At 40.7% G+C, this 24174-nt stretch overlaps 1 protein-coding gene across 1 annotated transcript in view; it reads right to left on the bottom strand.

Annotated features, from left to right (window-relative positions):
• The window catches only part of ANO6 (anoctamin 6), a 68044-nt gene extending 44124 nt beyond the window's left edge, over window positions 1-23920 (bottom strand). Inside the window, 1 exon segment of the mRNA XM_068997938.1 lies at window positions 23758-23920. Coding sequence (XP_068854039.1) covers window positions 23758-23839 — 82 coding nt within the window. The 5' untranslated portion in view covers window positions 23840-23920.
• Between the last annotated feature and the right edge of the window lie 254 nt (window positions 23921-24174).

Below are 24174 nucleotides of genomic sequence, written 5' to 3'. Positions count from 1 at the left end.
GAATATCATGGAAACTTTATAATTGTATCAATATTTAGCATCTTAACACATTTGTACTAGAAATAATGCTCAGTAGAGTCCCTGGGTCATTGTCCCTATGGAAAAACTTATGTAAAAGTGACCTGCCACTCTCACCTCTTACGAGACAATAGCCCAGAACTTGTCTCAAGTTAATTACAGATTAATGTTCATGTGAGTCCAAAAATACAAAGCCTTAACACTACCTGAATGTGTACTTCAATAAGATTTGTTATAACAGTGGTTTTCAAGGGCAGCTGTGCCAGTTTGTGCAGTTTTCATCTGGAAGAGACCATTCTAGTCTCTCAGAAATACAAAAACAGTACCTGCAAAAACTCAGCTTTGCCAGAAAAAGCTGCACCCACACGAAGTGCTCTTTATACCCCCCAAATCACTTAATTTATTTCTCCTACCTCCCTCCAGCATTATGGTAAAGTCAGTTTTAAGTATGGAGGACAAAAAAAAATTGCAGCACAAAAGTTTGGTGCTAGACACTACGAAAAACTTCCTAACAGCAAGAACAGTAGAAGAGAGTTCCTGGGAAGGCAGGCGAGGTCATGTGATGTCTTCAACATCCAAGATTATTTAGTACAGACGAATTAAGTATCCTGGAACAATTTAGGCCATGTTGAATCTGGCATCAGCTTTATGAGGCTGGCCTAGCTGAGCTTTTGAGGTCCTTCCCCAGACCCAGTTTCCTCTGAGTGTAAGTCTGGTCACAGTGTTCTCATAGTTATGCCTAAAGGCTACTGTGCTGAGATTTTACATTAACATAATAGTTCTGCTTACTTATATCTTCTTCAGAAATGTTATCACTCCTGTTAATATTTGAATCACAGTACATCAAGGCTAGATGTTTGTGTTCTCTCACCCAGCCAAGTAAAGCAAAGAAGGTGCAAAGGAACAAAGAAATCTACTTTGTGCCAGCATACTCTGATTTTAATTGACAGATACATCAAGTTCTGTCTTCAAGCAAGCCAGGCAACATATGCTTTTGTCAGAACATTTAACCTAATTTCTTTCTGTAGTTATAGTTCTGAGTGTCTGCTCAATTACACCAGTTGGTCTTTGATCTAGTCCTCTCAAAAGATGCTGTTGTAAAAATTTTAAGTACTGAAAATGTGCAAACTACTTTACAAGAACATCTTGGTGGTATTTGAGCTGCCAATATATCAGTGGTATTTCCTGCTGCCTGGAGATGGCTCTTCAATGCAGGACACTGAACTGAGCTGTCAGCACCTGACACCTTACCTCAAATATGCCTACACAGAAGTTCTAAGAAGTCTATGTTAATCCCACACTACTTCTTTATAACCTACGTACATCCCATTCTCTTAGCCAGGCCATGGGAGATGAATCCTGCTGTTTATTCTACCAGTGATTTGTTTTATGAATTTTGTCTATGGCTTTGCTTTCTCACAGGTAAGCCAGAATTTCTGACAGGATTGAATAAAGACCCAAAAAATTCCTTGATAGCCAACGCAAAATGTACAGTCTTTTCAATAGTTAATTGATATTGACAGTGAATGGTTTTGTAATTTCAGTGACTTCTCATTGAATAATTCAAATTTAAAGGTTTTAATGAACATAACTACTATCAATCTCTACCTATTGCTATAGGTGAGAGGCTATGGCCTACTGATAGACATGTAAGCTGCTCTTCCTTTGTAAGAAATCTAAAGAAGAATTTATAAAGAATTAAACCTTTCCTTGGGGTGTCTGAATAGGGAAATAATGGAAGCTGTCCAAAGCACACACAGTGGGGATGAAACAGGTTATTTTGAATCTGTAAATTAAAGAGGACTGAGAATGAAAAAAAAATTAGCATCCAGGAGTGAACAAAGATGCTGTCCAAAAAAAGCACTGATGACAAGGAAACCACAAAAATGTTGAATAAGCTGATGTTTGAAAGGACCACTGGGCTTGGCTCTGTAACAAGGACATTGTCAAACATGCCTGAAGATGCCAATCTTTTTTTGACGAAGAAATTTTATCTATTTGCTGTCTATTGATTTCCTCTCAAATGAAAATAGTCAGAGGTGAAAAAGAGCGACAGCACTCTTTGGCCTTGTAAATCACCTGCATTAACCCAAATTAATAGGCACCAACTTATCCAGAGAAGTCAAGAAGATTTTACAAGACTAAACTCATAGTACCTGGTATTTAACAAGCCTGTGAGACATTGCTAAGGACAAGATCTCAGCCCTGGCACTGAACATGGTATCTCATGAGCAACCAAGAATGCAAAGCCAGGAAGTGACATCTGGAATGCCCAGGCCTCGCTGCTTTGCTATGGAGATCACATCACCTCTCACTTTCCTCAAAGTGTTTTGTGAGAGTGCTGACTGTCTTTCACAGAACTTTTAAACAGTCTAAGCCCCAAATCCTCTTAAAGGGAGAAAAATAAGTTAAGAGAACACTGTGCTCTCCTAAGTACAAAATTGATGTGCTCAAGAACATCTGCTCAGCCCCTCAGTGGGACTTGCCTGCATCATGGAGTTCCTCCTCCCCAAAGAGGGAAGTTTACAGGATGGTTACAGAAAATGAGATCTTGCAAAGCCAGACCGCAGAGCTGGGGCACAGCAACTGGTCTGCAGTACCTGGCTGCACGCACAGTGCTGCCCACAGCAGTGCAGGAGGAAAGTAGGGGAGGAACGGGCAGCAGGCACTTACTGAAGGAGAACACTGAGGAGATGATGTTTCAAACCCCCATTCAAGCTTCACTCACAGCCCTGCCCTCACATAGCCATGCCTGAGGCAACAACATGCACTGCACATTGTGTGAACACTATGTACACAACAAGACACACTCAGGTTGTTTAGGCCTCAGATTGCAAAGAAAATTAGTATAACAAAATACCTCACTGACTGGAAAATATCAGGAAATATTTACATGCAATTTTTATCTGAATTGACACATTTCTTGATACGTTTGACAGCACTGTCACCACATTAGAAAAGGGAAAAGTGATTAGTAAAGTCTGTGTGTTCTAATGAAAATCAAATGAGACTCAAAGAACTGGATGGAGTGAGATTGTTCCCATCTGCGGGAATAAACAAGATCCAAAGACTGTGGTCTTTGTCCAGGTGCTAATTTTTCCTGACTAGTTGTGCTCTGGGCTATGGTCTTTTCTCCATGTACATATGAGAGCAGACATGATAAATACAAATTATCAATGGTTTCACCTCATTCCACCAAAATACTATTGGTTTCATTTAGTAGCATTCATTCTGTTAAGTTCTGTGATGAGAATGTGTTTAAATCAGTTTTATTTCATACCTGTAGGCCTCATTTGAAGAATACATGCTACTAAACCCGACATTCTTCACTTTCAGAAAAATTATGTATTAGAAGTGAAATTGAATTATTTTTATATCAAACTATGCTTTATAACTTATTATTTATAGTTAATGAGAGATCTACACAGCTGCCTTCCATATGAAAGTCTTGTTCTCTTCTTAGGGTCACCTGCAGTCTTACAGCATGTGAGAAAAATGGTGACAATTAGTAATGTTAAAATGTAGTAATGCCAAAACGGCTTTCCAGCTGTCAATAAATTACATACTTTGTGTGCTCACACAGTGTAGATCTGCAGGTATCATCAACCCAAAAACCTAATCTATGCCACATAATAAGAAAAACATTGATTTTCATTTCAGAGGCCCAAGGAAACCTAATAATGAAGCTGTAGATGCTGCTGGAGCACAAAGGAAATGAAATGGCTGTCTTGGAAGATGATTCTTTCTTGTTTGAAAGACTATTTCCATTAAGTTATCTTCTTTTACAGCTGTGCAAACAAAGGATGGGAACATGTGGAATGACTTTCAAAAATAAATGCACTTTCACGGCCAACCCTAAACAAGAAAACATTCAGTTGGGAATATAATAGAGGGCATTGCAAGTCTGAGTCAGGGTAGTTCACCAAAAATAATAAAGCAAATAGCAGGCAGTTATAAAAACAAGAAATTTGACTTTGTGGAAATGATTCTGCTGATAGCAATACCTAAATATTTAAGAGACACTGAATTGGAATGTTTGGGAGGCTCAGTAATTGTCAAAGGGTTCTTATGTGTTCAGAACTCAAAGTGGGCCAATTGCCCAAAACCTGTGGCAAAAATCCTAAAATATTTCAGTGAGACCTGGACTAGCCCCAACCTCAGTTTCAAAAACAAAACACTGGGCTAATGATGTTTTAGTCATAATTCTGTGATTTCAGAGTAATCTGCTGAAAAGCCAAAGTTGGCTCCTGTTTCTCACTGTTGTAGTCCATGCCAGAGCCAACCTGGCTTCATCTAGTATCCACATCCAACTCCAGCTGACTGTAAATCACTGCAGAAATTCAGTTGCTAATTAGAACATTCGAAATGCTTTTTCTCAAGCTAAACAGTTTACCCACCTTCAGCTGAAATGGCTGTCAGAAAGACAATTTTGGCTCTCATGTGTCAATAAGCAATTTCAAGACAAACAACTTTTGGTTTTAGAATATCTACCTGCTATAATTTTAAACAATATTTGGTATGCTTTTCACTTGTAAACTGATTGTGTGCATGGTAAACACATGGCTTGCTTTGTCAAAGTATAAAGCAATGGAATAAAGTGATTAAGTCAGCAGGCTTCAGACTGATAATCTTTTCAGGCATTAATCTCAGGTTGGAGTATGGGCTTGAATAATTTTCTCTTCTCCACACATGTCTTTTTATAATCTAGTAAGTAACTTAAATATATTAAAATGATGCAACAAACAAGCCTTCTTAAATTTTTCAATTAAGGGCTGCTTTGGCTTAATTATATATGGATTCAGGTAGAAAACTACTGTAGTGCTGACTGTCAAATGAGCCTACTTCATGATTGATTCTGTCCCACTCCTACAAACTGAGGCATACCTACACGCATATATATTTTATTTCTTTCATTTTTAACAATAATGAAAACATTGTCATTCCTGTTGTCAAAAATGCAAGTTCTTAGTTTCTAGAGTTAAGAAAAATAATGACCTCAGTCACATTAAGAACATAAGACATAAGGGATCAGCTGGGTCACCGAATCCAGCACCAGCTTACAGACAACTTAGATTTTTAGCTTTGTTAGAAAGTTCTGAGAGAAAAATTTCTTTACTTGGAATAATCTGTTTTAGTCTTCAAAAGGGATCAAGAAGAACAGGCTGCATTTTTTTCCTGTAACAGCAAATAAAATCCAGGTGGCAAAAGATGAGATACACTAATTTTAAGAACCTGAACGGCATTAGGACAGATTTGCAGAACATACTAAGTATATAAAGTTACAGATAAATTCTTGCTGATGTACTCAAAAGTGTCCAAGCAGATTGAGAGTTTTTATGCCAAATTATATTAAACAGCACATGGCCCTCAGTGACCAGAATGAATCAATCAATTTCATTAATCGATACATCAATTTCTTTAGTTAATGTTTCCCTTGCTTAATAAATTATTTGAAATGCAAAATGTTTCATAAATGACCTTTTTTTAAAGTATACAGCATGTTTAAGACAACTAATAAACATGTTTTCCTCTATGGTTTATTAACTCTACTTTCCAACAAGATGCATCTATATACAAGTTCAGAGTAAATAGGAATTATCTAGTAGATTAGAAAGAAATTGTTCAACAACAAATTAAAAATCAAAGTAAGTGTGCATTGAGCTATATACTTGTTGAAAGTAATGTGCATCTATGGAACTAAAGAAGACATGTAGGGCCCTAAAATAGGATTTGGGAGTAACCAAAACATTCAGTTCCAGAAGTGCAAACTGAAATAATGACTTTGCAACTGCTGGCTAACAGGCATTTCCTGCCTTGCTGTCAGACACTGTGGGTAATTCCCTTGGGGTTGCCAGGGTCCAGACTGGGTATAGCCCCTGTGGTGCCCTCAGAAATGTCATTATGCAGTAGAATACGGGGGGTTTAGTCTCTTAGCTGCTTTACCAATCAACAAGAAAAACTTCTTTCTCTTAGAAAACCTTGAAAATAAAAATTCAGGTTACTACATATTACAACCCGTAAATTAAATCAGTAATTGCAATTACTCCTCTTTGGTTAATACAGCTCTGACAGAAACTGGCTTTCAAGGTTCTTTTGAAAAACAGAAATTTATAGACAAATGTGGCCCCAGTAAGCAGATCAATAAGACTTCAAACTCAAACTCATGAACACTGAAATAGTCCTGGCTCAACACTGTTTGTCATTGCAGATCCTCATTTGAAAGACACAAAGCAAAGGACTGGATCCTGGTTTTTCTGTTTCAGAATTTTTTGCGAGTACAAAAAAGGTAAAAGGTGCACAGTAATACCACTTGATCTAGCACAAGAGACACCACCAGATTTTCAGGCAAAGGAAATAATTTTTCAGTATAAACCCTAAACTGTTATTCTTTTTCTTCAGGACGCTACCTTCTTTTGTATACAGGATGGGGCTGCAAGGATGATGACTCCAGGTTTGGCTAAGTAAAACTCGCCTGTCTAGAGTTGTAACTTATTTTTGCAAAAGACAGATAGCATATAGGTGGAGAGATTGAAAGGAAGAAAGATTATCTGTTTGTCAAAGAATTTGCATACAGCCTTGGAAAAGTGGCCAGTGTCCCAGCTTCAGGATCTAACACACATGGCACTGAGCAAGCTGCTCGAACAAGGTTTGGCCCAGCTTTTCCCAGCACAGTTTTCAAGCTAACTGCCCAGGGTGCTACTGCCAGGGAGCTCAGCACTTCTACAGCACAGCTGGGCATTTGTCACTAAGAGAGACGATTTATAAGAGCATGTAGTGACAAGACAAGGGGGAATGGCTTCACACTGAAAGGGAATATGTTTAGAATACATATTAGAAAAAATCCTCTACTGTGAAGGTGGTGAGGCACTGGAACAGGCTCCCCAGAGAAGCTGTGGATGTCCCATCCCTGGTTGCATTCGAGAGCAAGCTGGATGGAGCTCTGAGCAACCTGGTCCAGTGGAAGATGTCCCTGCCCATGGCGGAAGGGTTGGAACAAGATGATCTTTAAGGTTCCTTCGAACCCAAACTGTTCTGATTCTATGATGAAGTATGGTGTGGTATTTGTAATAGCAAAATTGGGAAATGCTCTTATTTCTGAAAAATGTGTCCCAAAGCTTTTGTCATTGGTGAGCATTTTTTAGACAACTTTGAAAGAAAAGCAGGGAGTTTATCAGCAATAAACCCAGAATGGGATTAAGACCTGACTGTACAAAAGTGGTTGAAAATGAATTATTTTCTTCTGGCCCTGCAGAAGATGCATTCTAGGGATGCCTGCCAGTGCAATCTAGATCTCCCTGTTCAGCATCCTGTGTTTGCACAACCCTTTCAGAAGCATTTTACCTTCCCCACATCTTAGTAATCACTTCAGCAGCCTGCATTCCTATGAAAAGGGCCTGGGTTCCTAAAAATGCATGTCTCCCTAAAAACAAGACTTAGGCAACATGACACTCACATCCCTGTTTGATATAGTGTTCAAATGTGGTAAAAACACCATAGAAACACAAGACAAAAGGAATGAAAATGTTCTATGCAATGCTTGGATAATTTGAATTAAACAAGATTTGGAGCCATGCTCTTAATGAGGAAGATAAAAAGAAATCTGGAATTCCTACCAGTTTACTGAATGAGACAGTGGACTTAGGAACAAAAAAAGAACAATGATTGTGTACATAAAAACTGAAACTTGCATTTAAACAAATGGCAGGAAAATGGAAGTTGCCTGGGCAATACTAATGCTGACACTGCCTAACTTCTAAGTGCTCTACTTCACAACCTTAATGTTAACATTTTTTAGTCATAATATATTATTAACTGCAACCAATTAGGGATTCTATGGCTCCTGCTGCTAACCAGTAAAATTTGCATTTAAATATGGAGAAAGATTACTGCTGGCTATACTGTATTATTTAATTATACAGTCAGTTTAGAAATGAAATTATATCTGAAGCATTTGAGTGATTCCCTTGAGCAGAAATGATGTAACAATTATTACTGCAATTGGCATGAGGAAACTTTGCTGAAAGTCTAGAATTTCACCTAATCAGGAAATTTGATTAGTGGTCCATATGTAGCAGCACTCTGTGCTGCTGCAGAGTAATCTCAAAATGCACTGCAAGAAAAGTAATCATAGTAACTGTGGACACTTTTTCTCATGGATCAAATTTATTAAGTTTTAAAGGTCAGTTCAGAATAACATAATTAGTGTAAATTCAGTACCATGATGGAAAAAACCACAACCAACCAGTGTGGTTGTTTTAGCTTATTACAATCACTGTGAATACAAATCCTGGCTTCTGCTGAAAATTCAACTCATGATGCCCAGCAACTATAGCTGGGCAAGGTCTGACAGCTTCATGCCAGACAGCCATGGCTTTGAAGACACAGAGGTTTCTAAATCACTTTCTGGGAAAAACGGGATTTAACAAGAAGGATGCGCGTGTGCACGCAGCTTTCTAGTAAGAGTAGTGTGGGCAGGCTGATAGAAAATAAGAATACACTTCCTCTGCCTGGCATTGAAAAGTCCACTCTTCAACTAAAGTTAAAAAATAAATACATGAGAAAATACCAACTCAACAAATTTATACACAAATACATTTGGAAAACATGAAGGCACTAAAAACAAACTCCAGAGAGAACACAAAAATCTTTCCCTGGACTTTGAGAACATGGAAGTGGAAGGATGTAAGATTGCAACACCCATTACAGTCCTCTAACAAGACTGTGGTGGTGGGAAAAAATAAAGTAGATTCCTCTGGAGAGAGAATGACATGCTGAAGGTTCTGGTCATTCAGTTACTGGTAAAGAGCCCCCACCTTTAAGTGACTGTGAATCAGTCATCAGCACAGATCAGGCACTGCACATTTACCAGACCAAGCCTTGAATTTAGGCAGGGCTCACAACGCTGTTAGCTTTCCAAGGTAATGCCGCCATCAAGCCATGCCTCTGGCTGCAATCAGCCTCTTGCTGGGATGAGTGGTCTGTCATCTGGCTTGTAAGCCCAGCTAGTGACTTGTCCTTTCTGTCAGATGGGGAGTGAAACGCACTACTGCCTTGTGGTCATTCAGCTGCAGGGCTTAGCACTGCTAAGTTCCTGGCTTTTGTCCCTGGGGAGAATGCCTGCTCCCAGTCCCCAACTTTATGTTACAGGGGAGTCAGTGGCCAACAGCTTGCCTTCTGTGCAGGTTCTTACTGTGCCTTTTCACCAGTGAGTGAACACTAAGCTTGTTCACTAGCTTTACACAAGGTCAGTGGTCCACCTAGCCCAGCCTCCTGGCCCTGAGAGAATCCAGTGGTGCCTTGGGTCAAAACCACCATTCAGTGTTCCGAAGTGTCAGATGTGGGCACAGAGGCAGGGAAGCTCCCACAATACAATCAGTCAGAAGCAGTATATATTTTTTTAGATCATCTTAAATGCTTTTGAGCCTGCAACTGCTTCTTATACTTCTTAGCTCTGGGATGAGTGAGGAGTAAGTTTTTAATCACCTCCTTTCCATGAGGTGGCACATTAGAAATATTCTCAGATATATTACACAGTACTACAAGCTCTGAGGCAGATGCCAAAGATATCTGAGAAAATGTGCAAACAGTCCTGCCCATGAGACAGAGAGAGCTTTTTGATTACTTGACGTGCAGGAATTTTAATAAAGTAGCAGGTATCTATCTTAAGATTTGTGTTTATAAGCAACCTATATAGAAGAATTATTCTCTGGGTAGAGTCATACTTCAGATTTCAGAATGGTCACCGATCACCATTGTGAACAGGTCTTTCAGAGTAGGAACAGCAGGGCAGCTTTAGACCCAGCAAAGTGAGCACATGACAGTCTGGCATAAAGTGTCATTTCTAGATTTCTCTAGAAATTGTTGCCCCTTCATAGAAGATTAGCCATCCCAGATTGAGTAAATTCTCTCTAAGAACTATCAGGAAAGAATACCCATGAATCTAAAAGTACAAGTCTCCTTTTGCTTGGCACAGGGAATAAAAATATGGGAAATTGGTATTTTGATAGTGTATCTCAGGAGGGAGCTAACAGAACTCAGGACTATACTCTAATGATGCTGATGAAAAATGACTAGCATTGAATCTTAGATACCATTCAGCTATAAGAAAACCAAGCAGCAAGAATAATAAGGAGGAAAAAGCCAAACCCTTGTTTGCCTGCTATCTCACCTATACCTCAGTGTAATTCCAAGAAATCTTTAAAGAAGCCCCCAGAAGAAGAAATGAAGGCTTTGTTCTGGAAAGCACAGAAAGACATTTTTCTTTGGTGTCTATAAAGAATCCTGCTAAACTGTTTTACAATGTTATGAACATACCAGATGGCAGTAACACAGGAACAACCACAGGGTTTGCTCATTTTGTACAACATTATAGATCTCCAGGAGAGTACAGCCAGTGCTGAGAGACCCAGTGATAGCCCTCTTCACAAATTCATTTTCACCGAGTTTCTAATCCATTTCTTCAAAACTGTGGAAGTGAGAAAATATAAAATAGCAGTTTTCCAATGAAATAAAACCAAAACCCAACCAGCAGCCTTTAGAGAGTTGTTATTCATTTAAGCTGAGATAAGAATGCTTACGCATCTCGTTATAACAGTAGGAAAAATGCAAGTGTGATGGGCTGTTAGGAGGTTTGTCATTATTCCTTGATAACAGTATGCTGAGATTTGTTCTGTTTTTGAAGAGGAGACCACAGTGGCTTTACTGCAGATTCCAGTGTTTGCGTCAAAGGTAAGAAAAATGACCTTTTGAAATGTGTGGATCCAGCTCCTAGAGTGTAAGACTAGAAGGTACCAGCAAGGTCATCCAGTCTGATCCCTGAATACACACTAGAGGATTTTACCTCCAGATTGTCATTTAGTTTAGTATCTGCAAACTGGAGCAATACAGAAACATGAAATCACTGAATGACTCCTCTATCCCTGCTTCCTCCAGCTTGGCACTTCTGCTGTGCAGTCTGGACCCGAAGAGCATCCTATGCCACTTGTGAGTGACATTTCTCTTCTGCATGAGCCAGATCTGTTCATATGGACTTAAACTTGGCACTCTGAACACCAAGAGAATGACTGGCCCTAAAGATGGCACAAGAAAAAGGCGAAAATAGTGACAGATATGGAAAAGAACTGGAAGACTCATCATGAAAGCAAACAGGATTTCTCTGATGTTTATTTTTGCATCCAAGGTGTTCCTAAGGAACATCCTGATGAGACAAATGGTTAATGGGTTTGTTCAGTGAACTGCACACAGTGAGAGATGCAGAAGCTCTTCTGACGGACACATTTGATCTTAGAGCACAGGATAAACATCTATCCCCAATGCATTTAATTAAACTCTCCTCCATTCATAGGAAACAAAAATAAAGACAAGGATACACCAAACCACAACTGATAAATGGAGTATTATTATTTATGCTTTCTTCATGAATAACTCTGGAAAATAAACAACTGAAAAAAAACGCCACACTGGAAAACACCTACTGAACAGCTACTACCCCCAGCCTCTGGGGACTAAGATTGCAACATTTACATACTTAAATAAATTAATGGATGCTGCTGGATCCACTTACTCAAAAGGATCATTCTCATGTTTGTGTTCTCATGTTTGGCTTGTAATCCTTCCCTACATGGACTGGAACATAGAAAGGAGCAGCAGTCTGCTACCTCAGAAGTTTACGCTGTTGTGTGAGAACCATAGGAGCAGGCTGCAGGTAATCCTGTAAAAATCAGTATTCCTACCACAGCCTGAGACAAGTATGTGAAATGGTGGCAATGTAATAGCTGTCAGAAGCTTGAGCCCAAACTGCATAAAATATCATTGGTTTTATGTTTTCTTTCCCTGAGTAATTTCAAGAGGAGTTAGTGAGATCTGATCTAAATAACCTCTGTTAAAACACAGTATTGCTGATATTTTAAGAAGTAGAAAGGATGAAACCAAGAAGTAGCACAAGCTGTTTGTTATTTTTGTATGAACACTCTCTCTCCCCTTCCTAGGTCTCACACATGCCCAGAACCTGGCCTGATAAACGTGCATATACTCTGAAGGCTGACTTGCTATAGGACTGTGACAGAATGCCTTGGAGGGGACTGTAGACTTTGGCCTCTGGTCGAAAGTCTGATAAGCTGCTTTTATACCACCGCCAGTGTTGAAGGTCCCTGAGGGCCTTCTTGAATCAGAAGGTGTTTTCTTCATTGCTTAAAATAATGTGATTTATTTTTGTTTGGTTGGTTTTTTTATCCCAGATCAACTAACACAAATCAGCTGTCCTTAGGCAGGAAATATAAAGAAGACAAGCCACTTCTGCTTTTGTCATGAGACAGATTTTCCAAGATCAACCTCAAGCATACTGTCAAAATTACTACTCCTTTACAGAGGGAATGAGCACACCCTGCCTTCCGTGTGTTTTACAGGAGGGCAGCCCATGCACAGCAGTTGCCCCAAGCTCCAAACACAGGTTTTTCAGCAGCCAAGCTGATCCCTTGGTGCTCCTCACCAATGCCAAGTCTCCAGGCAGCAGCTACGGAGCCTTTTCATTGGGAGCTGACATGATTAACCCAGTCGTAATTGCAGATTACGTAATTGCAGGGTGTTTGGTCAGACTTCAATGCCTATGGATCAATGAGCTATCTAATTAGAAATCTAGAGATATATTTATAAAATTCTACCCACTGCTATTAAATTTACATGTCTCAAAGGAGATACATTTGAATTTCTGTAATGAGATTCTCAGCATGTTTGCTTTAAAATATTTCCTATACTCAGCTGTTATACAGTGTGTTTACAGGAGGGTCCCAAAAAGATACTTTTAATTACTTTAAGAACAGTGAAAATATTAAGTTTAAAGTCAAAACCTAGAGGCATTTTTTAACTTGTGTGTACGTGCAAAGACTCCTGCCTGCAAACATTCTTGGTATTGGACCCAGAGTTTAGAAATAAACTGTACTTTTGTTTCCTAATCAGGAAATAATTTGTAGTTTTAGCAATTGAAGGACTCTTCAGATTTTACCGTGGTGACCAGGGACAGGACCCAAGGAAATGGCTTGAACCTGTATCCGGGGAGGATTAGGCTGGATATTATAAAAAGGTTCTTCACCCAGAGGGTGGCTGGGCACTGGAATAGCCTCCCCAGGGAAGTGGTCACAGCACCAAGCCTGGCAGAGTCCATTTCAACAATGCTGTCAGGCTCATGGTGTGATTCTTGGGGCTGTCCTGTGCAGGGCTAAGAGCTGGACTCAGTGATCCTTGTGGATCCCTTCCAAATCAGCTCGTTCTGTGACTCTGTGATAAAAGAACTTTGCTTTTCTTGCAAACTCCAATAAACTTACAAAAATATCTGGAGCTCTACTTGTCTGGACTGCATTGCCCTTGAAGCTTTTTGTCTCCTCACTTGGTCATTGGCAAGGAACAAGTCAAAAATATAATCCAGCATTGACTCTTCTATTCTTCAGGTTATTTTTTTAAAAATTTATTACATGTTTAAGTTTTACCAAATACTGTAGGAACTATTGCTGGGTTGTGTGTTAAGCACTAACACCAGTTTATATCAAATTGTGCTATAGTGCAAAATTCCTTCTTGTATTTTATAGACAGCAGAATAATTAAATGAATTTAATTATTTTTCCTAGAATAAATCAACATATACGGAGATGATGGAAGATTTAATAGAGATATTCCCTCCATTTGGGACTAATTCTGCTTTTTCTACATTATTTACAAAAATAATGCTATTCCCACTCTAGTCAAAGGGACTGCTCACAAGGGTAAAGTGTGCCTTGCTTGACCTCATCTTTGTTCATTAATGCCTATAAAAACTCCATTAGACTACTTACAGAAATATACACAGAAAAAGAACACCAATAATCTTACTAATATTGCACACAAACTAATAAAACTCTCTGGCACTGCTAGAGCCCTCTGGATTATCATCTCAGCCTTCTCATTATCTCTAACAGCAGTGCCAAACCTACGGCAGCGGAATTTTTTTTTTGCAAATAACTAATGGTATAAAGATAGTATTTTTTTTTCCTGCTGGATAAATTACCAATGAACACATTGTAATTTTTACTATATATTAAAAGTATGCATGAAAATGCCACAGGTGAATTATTTCAATTCATGGCACCCATAGCTATATTATGTTAGTCCCTTCTGTAGTTTATTTTCCTGATTAACTCAACTGAAAGTATCTTTATGCCACTGCTTAATGAATTCCTGACCAGATAGGCAAATAGAATCAGAGAATCACAGAATCATAGAATGGCCTGGGTTGGAAGGTACCTTAAAGATCATCTAGTTCCCAACCCCCCTGCCATGGACAGGGACATCTTCCACTAGACAGGTTGCTCAAAGTTCCATCCAGCCTCCCAGGGATGTGTCATCCACAGCCCCTCTGGTGAACTTGTTCCAGTGCCTCACCACCCTCACAGTAAACAATTGCTTCTTAACAGCTGCACTGGCCAGCCCTCCCTTTGTGAATACTGTCAAGAGTTCTTCGTCTTTCACTTTTAATTACTTTCTTTCTTAGTCTGTACACAGAACTCGACGTGTTTTGCCTTCACTTCCATTTCCTTACACTTTTCATTTCTTCAACACTTCTTATTTTATGAGAGCCTTCAGTGAAGACCCAGGTTTGTGCTACATTAGTCTCTCCACTGATTTAAGCTCAAGTCTGGTGCTTACCTCAGGCTTTCTCACATGACAGTAACAGACCACAGCTTCTTCACAGCCTGTTTGGTCATGGCTCTTAACTCCTCCACTGTGTTAGCACACCCTTGGATTACTAATACCAGTTCCCAGCATTTTTAGCAGGGTTGCTATACCACCAATATTTTATAATCACTTCTCCTACTTTCCAACCTGATCTGCAATCCAGATGACATTTTTTAGTTACTATTCCTCCCACAAAGGAAGGAAGGAATCCACGATATTTCACCCACTGAAAAGTCACTAATCTCATCCCCTTCTCTTGACAGAAGCCCATTACCATCACCACACCACACGAGGTGCAGGGCATCTCAGCACAAGCTCTTCTTGCTCCCACTCTTCCTAGACAGTGAAGATTCCTCATCTGACTGTAAATTCCCGAAATAGTAATGGTTGAGGGACAGGTCACAGGTCTCTGCTGCAACCGTGGAAAAAGAACTAAGATCTTTCAGTCTGAAGAGAAGGCTCTGGGGAAACATTGTGTCATTTTGGTACTAACTGGGGGCCTATAAGAAAGATGGGGACAGATTTTTTAGTAGCTCCTTTAGAGAGGGGTGATGGTTTTAGGCTAAAGACAGTAGACTCAGGCTACATAAAAGGAACAAGTTTTTTAAAGTGAGGTTGGTGACACACTGGAACAGGTTGCCCAGAGAGGTGGTTGATGCTCCATCTGTAGAAACATTAAAGGTCAGACTGGATGAGGCCCTGAGCAACCTGTTCTATTTGAAAATGGGGCTCATGACAGGGGGCTTGGACTAGATGAGCTTTAAATGTCTTTCCAACCTAAACCATTATGTGATTCTGTGATCTTCCTCCACCCATGCTAGAAGCCTACAGGACAGACACACACCATGGGCACTCAAGTTTTCCAGGTGTTTAGCCTGCTGCATCAGCTGGTCTCAAACAGCACTGAACACAAAAGAGGTAGTAGCTGTTTCCTGCAGCAGAACACTGCTGCGCAGCTCATTCTGATGACTGTACTGTAAGCAGTCTCCTATGCAAATATTTAATGTCCCATGATAAATCATATCTAAAAAATGCTGGAGAACCTGACTAACCAGATTAATGGGGCCAGAGGAAATCCATCTACAAAAAAATGAAAGGAAGGGAAACAGTAAAAGCAAAGCAAAATCTGCTGTTGTTCTTACAAAACTTTAATTTTCAGTTGTGTCTAAATAATATTGATGAATAGTGGTTTAGATGGAAATTATTTAATGTAAAAACTAAACTGAAGGACCTTTATACAATATTTTGAAACTAAGCTGCTGTTTCCACCACATGAGTCACAAAAACAATTAAAAGAATGTTTATGGTCCAGCAGACTTGTAACTACACTTCTTAAAGTTCAGTTTGCATTTTAATATATTTTATTAATTTTCCAATTTGAATCTGGCTCTCATTAAGGATGCTTCAGGAGCTCACTTCTCAAGTCCATGCAGGGAACTATCCCTATGTCTACTGCTGTTATCAAATGCTTGAGAATGGGGTAGGTAAGAAGAGAATAATTCCATTGAATCAAGCAAAAATAAATTTCAGATGTCTGTATACTCCCTTGGGATGCAATCAAGACACTTCTGTTACAAAGCCTTCAGAGACATGTAGGATGCCTGAGTAAATTGTGAGGGGTGGAAAAGACAAAAAATCTATGCTCAGATATTTGCATTCTTGGACTGACTACCAAACAGTCTATTTGGTGACAGTGTGTATGACTGCCAGCTTTCATTTACCACAGACACCAGCAATAAGAAGACAAAATGTACAGTGTCCTTCTCTGCAGCTTTGCATTCCTACCACACGGACACTGAGACTCCCCAGTGAAAGTTAAGGCCATAATGCCAAGAAGACTTAGGCTGCTGCTGTGAGGTGGTTGTGGGTGGGAATATTCTTTTGGTAGCCAAACCAATTTGTGCTGCCTCTCATGTTTGAGACATTACAGCCTCCAGTTTTCATTTCAACTTCCAGATCCATCAGACTTGAACCATAACACCAGATGGTAGCAGTGTCCAAGCGGTCTTTTCTCACAGCCAGTGCAGCAGATGAACACACTCTCTTCACAGGTAAGACTGTTCCACCTATACTCACACTCAGCCTGAGTTTGAATTGAAAACCTCTAAAAATTGCAAGTGATATTAGGCCCATCCCCTAGTGAATCATTCTTAAATTTCATATTAAAAATATACATCAAATATCAGTTTAATAAAATATATTCTGTACAGCAATATTTCAGACTGTTAGAAATAACCATGCCAAAGACATGAACTGTAGCTCTACTGACAGTCCACTAAAAACAATCTGACTTTTTCTATTCATCAGGATACAGAGCTCAGCACTTGCATAATATTTTTCTCCTCACCTTTGTTTCTTCCATATAAGAACAGCACACAAACCAACCCATGGCACCTACGTCAGTGCTGTCCTCCTTGATATTCACACTCTGTTAAGTGTATAATTTTGTTAAACACGTAACTACAGCAGTTCCATATGCTAAAGGCCTGAAGCACCTTTTGTAGAGGTTTTCTCATGTCAAGCACATGATATTTAATTTTATTATTTGTGCATTATGTAAAAAGCACAGCAATCAGTAACCCCTTTTCTTGGCTACCCCAGTTAATCCCAAACTTAAGCTAATGCTACTTTATTTGACTTTTTAAGGGGCTACCAGACTATTTAATTTATGCCATGTAAAACAAAAGCACACTTCTGTTTGTTTCTTTTTTTTTAATCACAGCAGAAACCACCCATTTTAGTATCGGATTCCGCTTGGGGTTTGCCACATGCCTAGTGGCAAACTAGACTTTAAGCGCACAGCATGCAACCCATCATTTCCTAGGAATTGGCAGGTATGAGGAAACACTAGGATGAGGTGATTTGAATGACAACAACTTTATTGAATGACATAAATGATGGTAACTTTATGGACAACACTAAGCTGGGAGGAGTGGCTGACACCCCAGAGTGCTGTGCAGCCCTGCAGAAGGATCTCGACAGGTTGGACAGATGGACAAAGAAGAACTGTCTGAAATTCAGCAAAGGCAAATGCAAGGTCCTGCACATGGGGAAGAATAACCCCTGTACCAGCAGAGGCTCAGGGCTGACCTGCTGGGAAGCAGCTCTGTGGAGAAGGACCTGGGGGTCCTGGTGGACAGCAAGCTGTCCATGAGCCAGCAGTGTGACCTTGTGTCCAAGGAGGCCAATGGTGCCCTGGAGTGCAATTAGTAAGAACATTGCCAAGAGGTCAAGGGAGGTGGTCCTGCCCCTCAGCCCTGGGGAGGCCACATCTGGACTGCTGTGCCCAGTTCTGGGCTCCTCAGCACAAGAGAGACGTGGAGCTCCTGGAGTGGGTCCCACAGAGGGTGACAAAGACGATCAGGGGAATGGATCGTCTCTCCTACAAAGACAGATTGAGGGACCTGGGCCTGCTCAGCCTCAAGAAAAGATGACTGAAAAAGAACCTCACCAATGTCTACGAGTATCTGAAGGGAAGGTGTCAGAAGGAGGGAGCCAGGCTCTTCTTGGTGGTTCCAAGCAATAGGACAGGAGGCAATGGGCAAAAACTGATGCACAGAAAGTTCCACTGAATATGAGGAAGAACTTCTTTACTATGAAGGTGACCATGCACTGAAATGTCCAGAGAGGTTGTGGATTCTCCCTCACTGGAGATATTCAAGAACTGTCTGGGTGCAGTCCTGTGCAACTTGTTCTAGGATGACACTACTTGAGCAGTGAGGTTGGATCAATGGCCAACTGTAGTCCCTTCCTATCTTACCCATTCTATGATTCTGAGAATTACCCAGGTATATAGTAACAGATCTTATTAATAATTCTTCTCTAATTACTCTTGAAAGGTCCTTTTGTGTGGAAACACAACATCTGTTACAGCATGTGTACATCTTCCCTTCCACATCTCTGGTCTCTTCAAAAATTCAAGCTCTCTATCTCCACTTTGATATACTGCATAAAGCACAAATCAACTGATATTAGGACAGCTTTTTGTGAGCTTTTGATTGCATTACTTTCAGTAACTGTAGCACTACAGACCCGTTAGAGTTCTATACCAAGTAACAAAACTCTGGCTTTTTCCTACATATCGATTTTAATGAGTTTTCTTTTTTACAAATGATAATGCTTGAAAAGTAATTTTGAAAAATCTTAAGTTATTGAGTATAAAAGTGTAGAGTATTTTTCCTCTTAAAGGAACTTCTGGCTTCTTTAAATAGGGTAAAAATTTCAGGGAGTGACTTGTGATAAATATCCACCATAAAATTTATTGCTTAATAACCAGGAAAAGAAACAAAACTATTACTATTAAAGTTGTGTAAATTGCACAAGCTGATATAGTGGCAGATAAGTCCTCCTACAGTTTGTAGACTTACCTGTAAAATTCACTCATATGTTCAGTACAGCTACATTCAAAATACAGGAACAAAGTATACTTTCACTTTGAAAGGAAGTTTCAAAACAGGAAGTTTTTCATGGAGAACTGGGAATTTAGGTATGGTAAAAACCTTTAAAAATAGATTAAAATCAGGTACATTTGTGAGGGTTGTAAGTTTCCCAAATTCCTGCCTGATACTCTGGTCTCCTCCAGAATTTATGAATTATGAATAGCAGCAAACTGGTAATTATATTTTAATTAAATATTTATATCCTTACCCTTTGGTTTTTAGGAGTTTTGCAGAAAAATCATTAAATTAGCATTAAAAAGTGAGTGGTACCAGCAGTGTACTTTCAAATGGAACCATACTTCATTGATGTCACTGTGTGGCTTGGATTGTGCACTCATCTGTGGCCAGGATTCTGCGAAAGTGGCAGAAATTCAGGAGGTAAAATTACAGAAGTATGAAGAGACGAAGAAATGTAGGTAAACCCTCAGTGTAACAGATATAGGAGAAAGGACATGAAGGCATGAGAAGTAGTTTAGATGTTGACCAGTGTAACAGACCAGTGTTTTCTGGACCTGTGCAAGTCCCAGCTCACCAGGAAGAGTCTCTCACTGCCCCAACAGTAACTCAGAATAAATGAGACCCTGCATCTGCATTCCTGCTTGCTCCTGCAGGAACGTGCATGCACGAGATGCACCTGCACGAGAATGGTGTCACAAACAGAACACAGGGAGCAGAAATTCTTGATTCTCAGTTCGTCAAACAGCTCATTGCCATCTTCAGGAGAGTGGGAAATCGCAACGTGCCCCAATCATTTTTAGGCTGATTGCAAGTCTGAGAAGCTAAAGAGAAGAAATCCAGGTGCAAAAAGAGAAGACTGGGGCAGTTTTACTCACTACTGTAGGTAGACTGAAAAGGAAGAAAGTGTCCTTTCAGAAACAGAACTACTTTTTTTTAAAAAATCTGCTTATAAAGACTTGCATGTCAAAAAATTATGAGATCTGGCCCCTGCACTTACTGCCCCTTTCCAGAAGTGGGGATTGTATTTCATAAATTGCAGGACAAAGCCACACTTCTCAAAAAAAGAATTCAACTGTTCAGGCTTTCCATTGCCATTAGAAGACTTTTGTAGAGAATTCCCCATTTCATAGCATCATGAAGGCAAACTGGAATAATTTGGAGGACACTGTTGGTATGGTATATTTTCATACTGGAGTACAGTATATGATATCAGTAATATTTGTAGGGTGATACAAGAAACATCAAGTTATTGAAGCTATTGAATAGGAAAAAATAAAAGCTCTAGGCAGGAAGCATGACTAAATGCAGTACATTCCATGAGGAAACAAGCAGAGAACAGAACAGTGAGCAAAAGTAAAGAGGTGAAGAATAGCTATGGCTAGTCTACACAATTTGGATTACAACATTACCCCTTAGGGCAGAGTTCCAGTTGTACAGTGGGCTGAACAACACTGGTTATTTTAGGCTGTGACTCCACAATTAATGTTGCTTGAATAAACCAGTACTGTTGTACATTTTATTGTAGATGCTAAAAATGTGTCCTGAACAACAGCATGAAAGTCTTTTCAGAAAGAAGAGCTGGAATTCTCCCTGAATCCTCCTCAGCATATCTACATTGTGTGAGAAGAGAAAGTTTGACATATGAACATCCTTTTCTTGGTCATCTATAAAGCATGGTCTGGTCATTATTGCAGCAGTGTCAAAGGTGGGAAGGTGTACACTCAAGGCTCAAAGAACAACTAGGATATACTAGGACATTTGAGTAAAACCAAGACCACAAAGAGTAAGCAAGTTGCTAACATACTCCTATGAAGACAAAAGTATTTCTTGTGGGATGTTTAGTCAGGATGGATGCCTCTGGATATTGTCTGTGTAAGTTAATTTTTCTGGAAAGCAAATATTCTGTAAATCCTCAAACACAAGCAAACCAATTTCAATATGGTGTGATGTTTGCACCAGGAAAAGAAAAACTTTAAGATTTATGGAAAAAAAAAGGATGCCACTGTTGTAACAATCCTCTTGAAAACAGCCTGATTCCAAATGAAAAAGTTGCCCATCTTGTCTAAGTATCAGAAAGAAAACATTTCAACTTATCAAGAAGTCTAACCTTAGGACAAGGCTTTCTTCCCCAAACACAATTCTGACCCGCACAATTCATTTCAAAGCTCTGTAGAACAGGCAAAGCAGCTCTGGTACCTCCCTGAGGACTGGGACTTTTGAGTACAGCTCTTTCTCTGGACGCCTGCCTAATAATGCTTCTGACAGGAGTGGTTTGCTAGTCATCAGCGTGGATAACCAAAACCAACTGTGTGCCAGAATGAGACAGATCCCTCCCTTTATGTGCCATGACTACAAGCTTCAATATTCCATAATAATGCTTTTCTGATGAGCTACAAACACTTTAGATTGATCCTGAATAGAACTGGAAAGAGTTCAGAAATCCTGCTTACTTCCTGAACCAGGGATTATGTCCTTGCAAAAAATGCAGATGCAAGTGGTACAATAAAACTGGAGGTAAATGGATGATTTACAAGTTTGTCAGACTTGTAAATTATACCTGTAATTATAGCTAATATAAAAACCTTAAGACAGTTACACATGCATTTTGCAAGAGTAGCAAATATGACAAAGCCAGGTGCTGCATAACAGGCTTTGCATAACAACTCATGAAATCATCAGCACACAATTTTTAGGCAATTTTGCCACATAGGATGAGTTGTTCCAAACTGCTGTATCCAGTATATGAAGCTCATGACTTGCTGGCTCTGAAAGCTGAACTATCCCCAAGTTGGAGAAAGAGTTATGAGTTGGAAACAATTCAGTTTTTCTCTGGGGTGAAGAATGGAAAAGACAGCTGTTGATTAATACACTGCAGTGCTGATCCACCCTTTAAATTCAGGGAGTGGAGTCAAACAATACCTTTGCCTCACTTCATATGGAAAATTGAATTTGTCTTTGGACTATTACTGTAAGTCAAGGGATACTCCCATCTGAAACAAAGGCTAATAATGTTGGAGGAAAGACATTCCCTGCTTTCCACAGACATGGGGCGAGGCTCAAACTTTATACACTTTTGGAGTGAGCTAACTGAATAAATGTGGCAGGCTGTATTTACCATTATTAAGGATTAGTATTTGGAGGCAATTAGAGTATTAGAGAAAGTTAATGTCACTAGAATTTTTTACAAATGCAGAAATTCAGACTCAACACTAAAAAATAATCAAAATTATGTGCTTTTCAGTTAACACATTCACAACCTGTTGAACAATAATGAGCAGAAACCCTTTTTATTTATAAAATTTATATATACAGATCCAGCTTCTATTTGCTTGTCTAACTGATTTTTGCCTGCATTACTTATTCGTTAGATTTATTTTAACAAGTTAACTAGAAAAAAAAGACTTTAGAATATCTTGGCTACTGCAGCTGAAAAACAGCTTCTGAACAGAAGCAAATCTGTGTCTCCTCAATGAAATGAACAGACCCCTTCAGTCTGAACCAGCTGAGAAACAACCCTTTTCGGGCTGTTTTCTGGAAATACTTTAATAGAATTCATTCCCACAGTAAATACAACGTCATTGTCCTAGGCTACTGGTGTTGGAACAAGACTAACATACACTTTGAATTTAAAACTCTTTGTCCATGTTACTGTCTGCTTTTCTGGCAGACACAACAGGCCTTCCCCCCCCCCCCCGGAAGATTACTATCTTTTTTTGCTTTGCCAATCTTCCCCTTACATTTTACTTTGTTTTGTTGGTTTGTTCATTCTGGTAGGAAGGGAGTCGTGTCACTGAAAGAGGGTAGGTTTAGATTAAATATTAGGAAAAAATTCTTTACTGTGAGGATGGTGAGGCACTGGAAGAGGCTGCCCAGAGAAGTTGTGGGTGCTTCATCCCTGGTTGTGTTTAAGGCCAGGTTGGATGGAGCTATGAGCAACCTGGTCTGCTCGAAGGTGTTCCTGCCCGTGCCATGTGTGCTGGAACTGGATGATCTTCAAGGTCCCTCCATCCCAAGCCGTTCTGTGATTACTCTCCTGTTCAGCTCGGCTGTCAAGCTAAGGCACGCCAGTCAGGCAGCAGAAGAGCAGGAGAGAAGGGATGCTGGGAGCGCCGGGGCGTGCGGAGGCGATCGCATGTTTGCATTTTCCTAAGGACCAAGGCAGCGGGGCACGGGTTGTGCCTGTGCTGGGAGATCACTGCGACACCGAAGGTCTCCAGCATCGCACTTACTGCAAAGTGCTGCTTCTGCCCCCTCTCACGCGTTTCCTTCCCGTCAGAGGGAAAGGAACAGGCAAAGTTTTCGGTGCTTCTCTCCCACTGAGCCTAGCCGATGCTACGGCAGCAGGACCGTCGCCACGGCGCTCCATGAGGCAGCCACACCTGGCACACACCCGCCAGCACGGACAGAGACATCCCGTATTTTCCATGGAAAAACCATCGGTAGTTTTAGCGGAAGGCGGTGAGCGGCGGTGCGGGCTCCCCGTCTGCCTGTCGCTCCCGGTCCCGGCCGGCCACAGCCCGGGCGCGGCACCGGCCCCACCAGGGGCTTCCCCTGGCTGCAGCCCCCGCCGAGCCACAGCCGCCCCGGGGGTGAGCCCGCTGTCCGGGGGGGACCCTCTCCGCGACAGCCACCTACTCACCGATCTCCCCATCATCATTATCATCATCTTCCTCCTCCTCCCCCTCCAGATCCAGCAGCACATCTTGGTTCTCCACATTCATCTTGCCGAAGTTGCGCTGCCCCGCGCCCGCTCCCCTGCCGCCGGGGAGCGAGCTCGCCCCGAGCCCCGCCAGCCCCGGGGGCGGAGCGGCGGCGGGGGGCGGGCGGCGGGCGGCCACCGACACCTTCCCGGCAGGAGGGGCCGCCCCCGCCCCGCCGGGCACGGCCCTGCCCCGCGCCCGCCCGGCACCGCGGGCAACGGGAGCGCCTTGCTCCTTAAAGCGCTGGGTCTTTGAAAAATGTGTCAAAATATGCGCCCAAGCATTGAAGGACTCACCATCGCTTAGCATTGCTGAAAATGTGAAGCCCACATACACAAAAAAGCTCCAAAGCAACA

This window comes from Aphelocoma coerulescens, chromosome 1A (assembly GCF_041296385.1).
Source record: "Aphelocoma coerulescens isolate FSJ_1873_10779 chromosome 1A, UR_Acoe_1.0, whole genome shotgun sequence".
In the NCBI taxonomy this organism is placed as follows: Eukaryota; Metazoa; Chordata; class Aves; order Passeriformes; family Corvidae; genus Aphelocoma; species Aphelocoma coerulescens.
Note: the sequence above shows the minus strand (reverse complement) of the source record. Positions and strands in the feature narration are given on the sequence as shown.